General features: G+C 43.3%; 1 protein-coding gene across 1 annotated transcript in view; it reads left to right on the forward strand.

The window, feature by feature from the left end:
• RICTOR (RPTOR independent companion of MTOR complex 2) overlaps window positions 1-8,913 on the forward strand; it is a 208,302-nt gene that overhangs the window by 191,727 nt on the left and 7,662 nt on the right. Inside the window, exons 33-34 of the mRNA XM_019517936.1 lie at window positions 599-683; window positions 3,612-3,845. Of these exons, the coding sequence (XP_019373481.1) occupies window positions 599-683; window positions 3,612-3,845 (319 nt within the window). The remainder of the gene's footprint in view (window positions 1-598; window positions 684-3,611; window positions 3,846-8,913) is intronic.

Below are 8,913 nucleotides of genomic sequence, written 5' to 3' on the forward strand. Positions count from 1 at the left end.
CATGTTAAATGCCATAATGGAATGACTGCAGGATAATACAGTCTGATGTTGACAATAAAAGCAAGTAAATGTATTCTGTTAAATACAATGAATATTACATGAAATAATGAGGAGTGGGTAACTGTTGCTAAAAGAAATAGTAATTTAGAAATAATGAATTAAGCAACTCTTCATTGTATTGCTGTGCTGTTAAATAAATATATCGTAATGAGATTATTTAACAAGAAAAAAATGAGCAATTTTAAGGGATTTGAGAGAAGACTGTTACACCCCCCCACCAAGCTCCCTGGCCTGGCCTAGCTCAACCTCCCCATCAGGAAGAGGCTGACATTGGCCCTGAATTTAAGTACTTCAAGGCATTTTTTGTCTATATAGCACCCTACAAATATTTCCTGATAATAGTAAGTTTACTGACTTTCAGATCATTGTGTGCATTTGACCATTAGCAGTGTCATTTACAAAAATATAACTAATTATGATCAGTTTTTTTAGCTCTGGGTTGCAGCTATTCTAATAAAATCCATTTTTTGTGTGTGCATCTTATCATTTATTAACTTCCTTGAAACATCTCTGCATAATTTCCTTTCAATTATTTCAGGTAAAAGAAACTCCTTATTTCCAAAAGAAAACCATGCCTCCATTTGATGATCGTGGAACTAGAGTCTTTTCACCTGAAGCAGGAGGTAGTATTTTCTCATCAGTATCTTTTCATTTTAGAGTTAAAATTGCCACTTGTATGTTTGTGGCACAGTTTGTGGTCCTAGCTGGTCAGTTTGGAGAACTGTGTATATAAGTTTTCAGGGTAATAACACAACAACCTTGTATCTGATCTTAAACACAAGTTGATCCTGTTCTTGCTTGTAAGTAGTGTATTTAATTTGCCAGCAAGGAAGTTTGAGTAAGGTCACTGGTGAAGGAAAATGAACTGGAACACAAATAAGCTGGAGAGGGTGTTGGCAGGTTAGAGAAAGCAGCTAACTATTAAAAGAGCTTTCTGTTGATTGCAAGTCTTTACCAATTGTTATTCATTGTTTGCAGACTGATTAGATTCTCAGTTGTTTCCCTGTTTGGTAACCTTCGTGTCTTGCTACAGGCACATTCAACAATTCTCTCCTGCTACTTTTCTTTTGAAGTGTCAGTCTATGAAAGCTTCCCTTTTCAGTGGGAAATCTCTTTCTTCCTATCAGATAGGGCCAGTGCATCACCAGAAGCACTGGAGCCTTGATATGAAGGAGGGCTGCAGATGTTCTGTCCTATCCCGTTACCTTTACAATACATTATATTAATCCAAAATAACCAGAATATGATAATCTTCAGGAAATGGTGTAAGGGCTGTATTTTTAGGACTGCAACTGAAGAAATAAATGCTGTTACTGGCAATTAAACAAGAGAAGAGATGAATGGGTTAGAGTGCTGCCTGATTGTATTGCTGTGTTACTCTTTTTAAAACAGTTATAACAATTTTTCAGAGACACATTGCATGTTGAAACAGGCATTTCTTGTTAGTATTAAAGCCAAATATATAAAATAGGTTTTCCCAACTTTTTTATAATTTGTATATAGTTGCCACATTTTTTAATGAGGAAATGGCTGTTTTGCCTATGAATGAAAGAATAGGTTAAATAGGACCTTAAGGCTGAAAGGGTCATCAGCGGGGATCCGGGTTTTCTGTTTCCTGTGGAGAAAAACTTGGGAAACCACAAGTTTCCCCTTGCAGGCTGTCAGAGTTCCAGCCTGCAAGGAGATGCTTGGAGCTGGAGGGAGCAAGACACAGGGGGTGCCACGTGCATGTGCTTGCATGCACATGCATGCAGCAGCCAGGCCATGTGGTGGAGAGCAGCTATGCAGCAGCACAAAGCAGCGGGGGGAACAGCTGCAGCTGGACTATCATCCTGGTAAGTGGAAGGGGCTGGGAGAGCTCTGATTTTTCCATGATAGAAAAATCAAACACCAAAATACGTATATGTTTAGTGAGAATGCACCAAAAAAATTTTTGGGCCAATTATTGACCAGCCATATTGGCCGATACTGATCTGATGGCTGACATGAACCCCGGCAGTTTGGAGACCAGTGCCCGGCCAGTAAGTCTGTGGAGGTAAGGAGCATGGGGTGGGAAGGGGTATGGGGGGGACAGATGGAGGACCCTACAGTGAGGCAGAGCGTGGGGTTGGGGCAGGTGCTACCCAGCCGGAGGGGGTCAGGGAACAACACGGGATGGAAACAGCAGCTCCTGTGGGAGGGTGGGGCACAGGACGGAGGCGGGGGGCAACTCCTGCCTCTGCATGCATCCCTGCGGGAGGCATGGGGGGCATGTAGGCCCCCCCCCCCACCTGGATCTGTGCACAGGGCAAGGGCAGGCTGCTGCTGCACACTCATGAGCTATGCCAGGCTCTTCGCAGCAGCTGTGCTGGGAAGGGGACTATGCCAGTGGCTTTAGTCCCCTCCCAGCGCTACTGCCACATGCCCTGCCCAGCCTGAGCACAGCCACCAGGAAGAGCTTGGTGTGTTGGCTGTCTGCCCTCGCCCTGCACACAGGTCTGGGGGGCAAATTCCCCCCACGCCTCCCCCAGGGGTGTGCATAGCGGCGGGAGCCACCCCTCCCCCTTGCACCCTCAGATGAGCTGCCTCCTCCGTCCTCTCCTGCCATGGCTGGATAGTGTCTGCCCCTGCTCCAGCTCCACTCCCTCCCTCACCGTGGGGGCCTCGATCTTCCCTCCCCATGCCCCTTCCTTCCCCCACGCTCCTTCCCACCACAGACTTACTAGCCAAACACATCTCTCCAAGCTGCTGGGCTGCATTCCTGGCTGTGTGCGTGTTGTAGCTACACACGTGCACGTGGCATTTATTGGCGCAATTATTGGCCCCATCAGTCAAAAAAGCTGATTGTGGACAATGTCAATTTTCCTTTTAATTTGGTGCCAATACCGTATGGGCCAATGCATCGGTGCACTTCTAGTATTTAGAATTTTTTTTTATTATAACAACTGAAGCACTGGTAGACTTCCAAATTGCTTTAAAATTGTAAGTATGTTAATAAAACATTGTGTTCAATTGACATCTCATATATATATAGTGGTGTTTGATTTTAATCATGGAAAACATGAATTTGGGGGTGGAGGGTGTTAAATCAGAAAATTTTGATTTTTAAACAAAGAATACTAGGATCCCTGAACATCAGATTTGGGCTGCTAGTATCATAGACTGCTGCGATGGTTAATCCCTGTTAAAGTGCCTGTTTCTGTTTTTGAGTAGTTAACTTGTAACAAAACTTTCTCATTTGCATCGAAAATAAAAATGAATGTGGACCCTTTTTTCATTATTATTTGTGAACTAGTGTTTGCTGTGTATTTTTTTGCAGTATGTGATGTGCAGATGAAATTTACAAATGTTTGTTTTGCTATGTTTTGAGAAATGTGATTCGATAGGACTTACAAAAATGCTACTTTTCATTCTGTGCAACTCACAGATGTTGAAGCTAAAACCTCTTCAGAATGAAAACTATCGTTTCTAGGTTTCTGACCTAATCTTAAAAGAATCTATTTAATTCAAGGTATATTAACATAGCCCATATTGATATTCTGACTTTCTGACATCTAATTGCGTATCTACAGGTCTCCCTTCTGGTACTACTGATGTTGTCAAAAGCCCTTTTCAAATGCTTCGACAACAGATCAGCCTCACAGAAATAATGAATACAAGCCGTTCAGATGCCTCTCAGTTTTTAGAAAATACAGAAGACACTGGGCTACAAGAGCACACAGATGAGAACTGCCTTTATTGTGTCTGTGTACAGATACTGGGATACCAGTCTGATAACAGAGTGAACTCTTCATATACTCATACAGGTTAGTGTGCTTTCAGTAGGAAGTATTATACTATTATTGAATGAAATATTATTGTTTTTTGTTGTTTTTGTTTTTGTCTATAACAGGTATGCATCTGTACCTTTATTGTGCTGTTTTAACAAAGCAATTGATACAGACTTTCTTTTGCTGTCATATTTTATGCTGAGATTTCCTTACTTTCTGCTGTTTCTATTAGTGTTAGTCCTACTGTGTGCATAGATTCTGTTTTTAAAGCTTTTAAAAGTTTACTGACATACACCTATTTAAAATCTAAAATTTGTAACCTAATTTAAGCCTTACCACGTAGACTGGCAACCAGAAACCAGCTTTTAGACCAGCTAAAATATATATAATTTTCTCATGCAAAAAATTAATTATTGGTAGAAGCAGAATGTTGGAGAAAAGATGCAGTTGCTTGAGAGGGGATTTGACTTTGAAGTGAAATGGATGATAGGCAGTTTACATGCCTTCCTACTTGAGCCTGATTCTGCAGAGTTGGCTTGTGCATGTTTTAGGTAGCATATGTAGAGAAGAACTTATTTCTGTTTACAAGGATCCTCACCACCTTACCACGTAATGATCTACCTAGTTTTGTTTCCTGTTCTGTCAAGAATTTTGCATGAATTATTTAGCTAGTCAAATGGAGTTCTACTGTTAGAGAACTGAAGCATCACTCCAGTTTTACATCTCCTGAATGTGTGTAACTTGGTTTCTGCATCTTCACATCTCACAGTCCTGGTACATTCAGGCTGTTCCCCTCCTGTTTTTGCTTTTTCTAATTGCCATTTAGTGTTGCAACACTGCCCCAACTGCTGGCATTATTTTTTGTCTAGCAGCAGTTCACTTCACACCTCACTTTTTCTTTGTAGCTTTGCATTTAATAGTTATTTTCTGATAGCAAAAGGCAATCTATTTCTCTCCTTTTCTCTGGAGTACTGTAATCTAAATTAGAATTACTGTGAGAGGCTCCACCGTGGCCACAGCAATGTAGCAACCACTGCAAAGAGGGCTAAAAGTTCTAAAATGAATAACAAGAAAAGGGTGGGGGGGAGAAAAGAAATGTAAGAGGCACTTTTCCTGAGTCCCCATTCTGACTGAGGCATGGAAAAATGCAGAAAAGTTTTTTCCTGCAAAATAAATTGGGGCACTTGAGCAGCATGGTCATATTTGACATTATACGTAGATCCAACTAGAAGAAGCTCACAAAGGCAAGCAGACCTGCCAAATTGTTGGCAGCACCCAGTTCCACCATCCTTTTGAACAGATAACAAGAAGAAACTGAGAATCCTAGATAAGGGTAAATTCAAGTGTGTGTGTTTTTGTGCAACCTAACTGGTTTCCTCAGCCAGTTTTGTTGATGTTGCCCACCACATATTTCAACAGCTATGGTATCCTGGCTTGATCACTTTAAAGCAAAGGAGAACTCTGGCCGTTCTAAATTTCATTCTACCCCTTGAAGTAGCCACATCAACAACATTTATGAATGCAGCAAAGATTTTCAACCACAGCCATTGCCTCCAGCTCAGCAAGAAGGCACCACATCTGGTGACATCCATTTCAAACAAACCCTGTATTCCTAGTTCGCAGCCTCATTCATTGTGAGAGAGAAATTTGCTAATATTGTAACAGATGGAGCAGTCCATATCCTCGTCACATAGGACATTTATACACATACTTGCTGTCCTGCGACATGCCAGAGATCCACCACTTCAGAGCAGACTTGGTTAATAAAGTCTGCTGTACACACGAGCTGAGGCAAACTTCACGGTGCTGCGTGCAGTTGTATAAGTGGTAAAATGTGTGTCAGCACACAGAAAATGGTGGCGGTGCACTTTTGAACTAAAGTACCTCCTATGTTTTTTAGTTCAGAAGTGTACCACTGCCATTTTCTCGGTGCTAATACACATTTCATTGCTTATACAACTGGAAACGTTGCGGCACCGGGCGCTTTTCAGAGTGCTTGGCACTGTGGCACTTACACATGCCCGTAAAAATGCCCATAATGCCTCAAAAGGGGTTTCCAGGCAGTAGATGGAAGAAACATTCCTTTTGTATATCTGCACTGAAGTACTGAGGAAGTGATGACAGGACAAATTCAGGAACCATCATCAGGCAGCAAAACTAGGGGTGGAAGCACAGTCTCTCAGAGTTCCCTGTGATACTGAACTGTCTACCCAGATGTGAATCTGGGGCCCCTGGTAGATGTTATACTGAAGACATGATTAACCAGTTAATCATATTGCATGTAGCAACCCAGCCAGATATTCAGTTAATCCCACGTTAAATTGCATGTATGGCCAGACATTAGCTGATCAGGGCTCCCAGGCTCAGGAGCTTGACTCATGTGTTCACCCAAGACTAGAAGCGCTGATCAGCTGACTGTTGCTCCCAGCCTCCAGGGCACATCAGAGTCAAGGGCTGAATTGTGTCTTGGAGGCCGTGGTGCTCAGGTGTGGGGGCACATCAGACCCCTTGACACCACACTGACACTCCCGCTGGGAGCAGCAGATGATTAAGGTTCCCAGCCTCTGGAACGCAATGGAGTCAAGAGCTCCCCTGTACACCAGAGCCTGGGAACCCAGGTCCCTGTGCTTCCAGTCTCTGAGGCACAGAAAAGTCAAGGGCTGTGATGTACTCCAGAGTCTGGGAGCCCCAGTCAGTCACCACTCCCTGCATCCAGGGTTCAGTGGAGACTTTGAGTCTGTTGCACCTCAGAGGCTGGGAGCAGCAGCTGGCTGCAGCTTCCATCCTCAAGTGTGCCTCAGAGTCAAGGGCTGTGGTGCATCTCCGAGGCTGGGAGTGGCAGTCAGCTCATCGGCACTCCCAGACTTGGGCACGTTGGAGCCCTTGATTCTAATATGCTCTTGAGGCCAGGAGCAGGATCAACTTGACTAGCTTTCTACTTGCCTGTGCAGGGGGAGCCTGGGCTCCTGTTGCACCAACAGTGTGGTACAATAGCGATCTGATGTGTGATCCCACAGTCGCACTCCCTGCCATGCAGGAAGGAAATGGCAGGAAGCACTATTGTTGGGTTTGCACATCAGATTCCATTGTGCCTTTAGCTGTATATCTGCCAGGGGACTGGGAGACTATTTCACTTCTCAAAAGAATCATCTTTGACAATCTCAAACCAGTGAGTGACAGAGGTAGTGAGTTGTAGTTCTTTCTCAAACAGCTGCTTCTTTAAAATCAAACTCACCATCTTGAGCAGTCCCAGTAAACACTTGCCTTGGATGCTGGAGCAAAAGAAAAAATGGATCTTAGGTCTATACTTGATATTTTTCATTTTCCAGAAACTTAGAGGAGATCAGTTTCAGAGGAATCCTAGGTCTCACATCGTTCAACACTGGATGGGGGATCCCAGCATGGACAGTGCCAAGAGAACTTCCTATCTTGTCTTGTTCTTGTGAACAATTCCAGGCTTTCAGAAAAAACAAAATGGAGATGCTGTGACCTGTAACTTATGTCATTGTCTGGTTAGGCTGCACTCTAAACCCATATCCAGACTACCTAAAGCTTTCAGATTTTTTTCACAATGTAAAGTTCATATATGTCTTGTCCAGGTTCTCATCTTCATTATTCTGATATCTTTTTCTCTGGCCCTGACAAATTCAGTTGTTCTGTGCTCTTATCCATTCAGAATGCTGCTGCAAAGATAGTTGGCAGTCCACTGCTTTGACTGTCTTGCTTACCTCTCTACATCCCTCTTTTAATGTGTCAAATACAGGATTACTTGCAGATGAATACAAGGACTTCACAATGTATTCTATACCTGTCTGTCAGTTCAGTAAATACAGTTCAGCTCCTGCCTTCACGTAGTCCCTGATGCAAATATCTTCAAACACCCCTTCTAAATATCTCCTTCTCTGGTTTGTCATCGGATTGGTTGTCACATTTTTAAACAGGGATTTTTTTTCATTTAAGTTCCCATTTGCTACGTACTCCTTTTAAATCCCTCCTTAAAATTTTCCATTGCTGTAATAATGCCTACAAAATAGCTTAAGCTAGTTGCTGACGTGATAAGACCACTGGCTACCTTGGTGATTAATTCTGTTTGATTGGACTTACTTACCTATCTTGTTTTAAACTGTGGAATAGAGACCTCTTTTTCTGTGTTTGTACCAAGCCTAATACAGTGGATCCTGATCTATGTCTCATACAGAAATGACGTGGTAACACAGATCAAAATTCTTAACAGAAAATAAGAGTAGTATAGGCCTTTTATAACTTCTAAAATAAAATAACTGCTGGGAAGAAGGAGCCTTTGGAGTGCCACACCAGCAGAGCTAAAAGAAACGGGACAGACTTGAAATAGCTTTGGATGAACCATCCGATGACAAACCAGAGAAGGAGATATTTAGAAGGGGTGTTTGAAGATATTTGCAGTTGGAAAAAACATAGCCCATGTGTATCAATTTTGGGAAATACTGCTAGCAGAAGCTACAAAGTAGGGATGTGCGAAATGGGCTGTGTTCTATTCAGATTCAGCCCAAACTGGGGACAGTGATTCAATTTGTTGATTCGGATCACTGTCCCTATTCAATTTGGCCAAATCCAAAGATTCAGTGCTGATTCTGAGAATCAGCAATTCAGCCACAGACACAGCTTTAAATGTTTTTTCTACATACCTCAAGGTACCAGGTGCAGCTCATGAAGCTGCAAGCTGGGTTGGATGGAGAGTCCCACAGGAGCACAGGGGGCCCCCTGCATGCTCAGTGAACCTGAAAGTGGACCGGAAGTATAGTTTCTAGGGTCAGAAGGGACCTGAGCAGATCCCCTGCCATGGCAGGAAAGAGTACTGGGGTCAAATGACCCCAGCAAGGTGTACATCTAGCCTCCTCTTAAAGACCCCCAGGGTAGGAGCCAGCACCACTTCTCTTGGAAGTTGGTTCAGATCCTAGCTGCCCTGACCGTGAAGTAGCGCCTCCTGATATCTAGCCTAAATCTACCCTCTGCCAGCTTGTAACCGTTATTCCTGGTCACTCCTGGTAGTGCTCGGGGGAACAGGGACTCCCCCAGTGCCTGCTGGTCCCCTCTGACTAGTTTGTAACAGGCCACTAGATCCCCC

Source organism: Gavialis gangeticus, unplaced genomic scaffold (assembly GCF_001723915.1).
Source record: "Gavialis gangeticus isolate Ggan-Ray unplaced genomic scaffold, GavGan_comp1, whole genome shotgun sequence".
Classification (NCBI taxonomy): domain Eukaryota; kingdom Metazoa; phylum Chordata; order Crocodylia; family Gavialidae; genus Gavialis; species Gavialis gangeticus.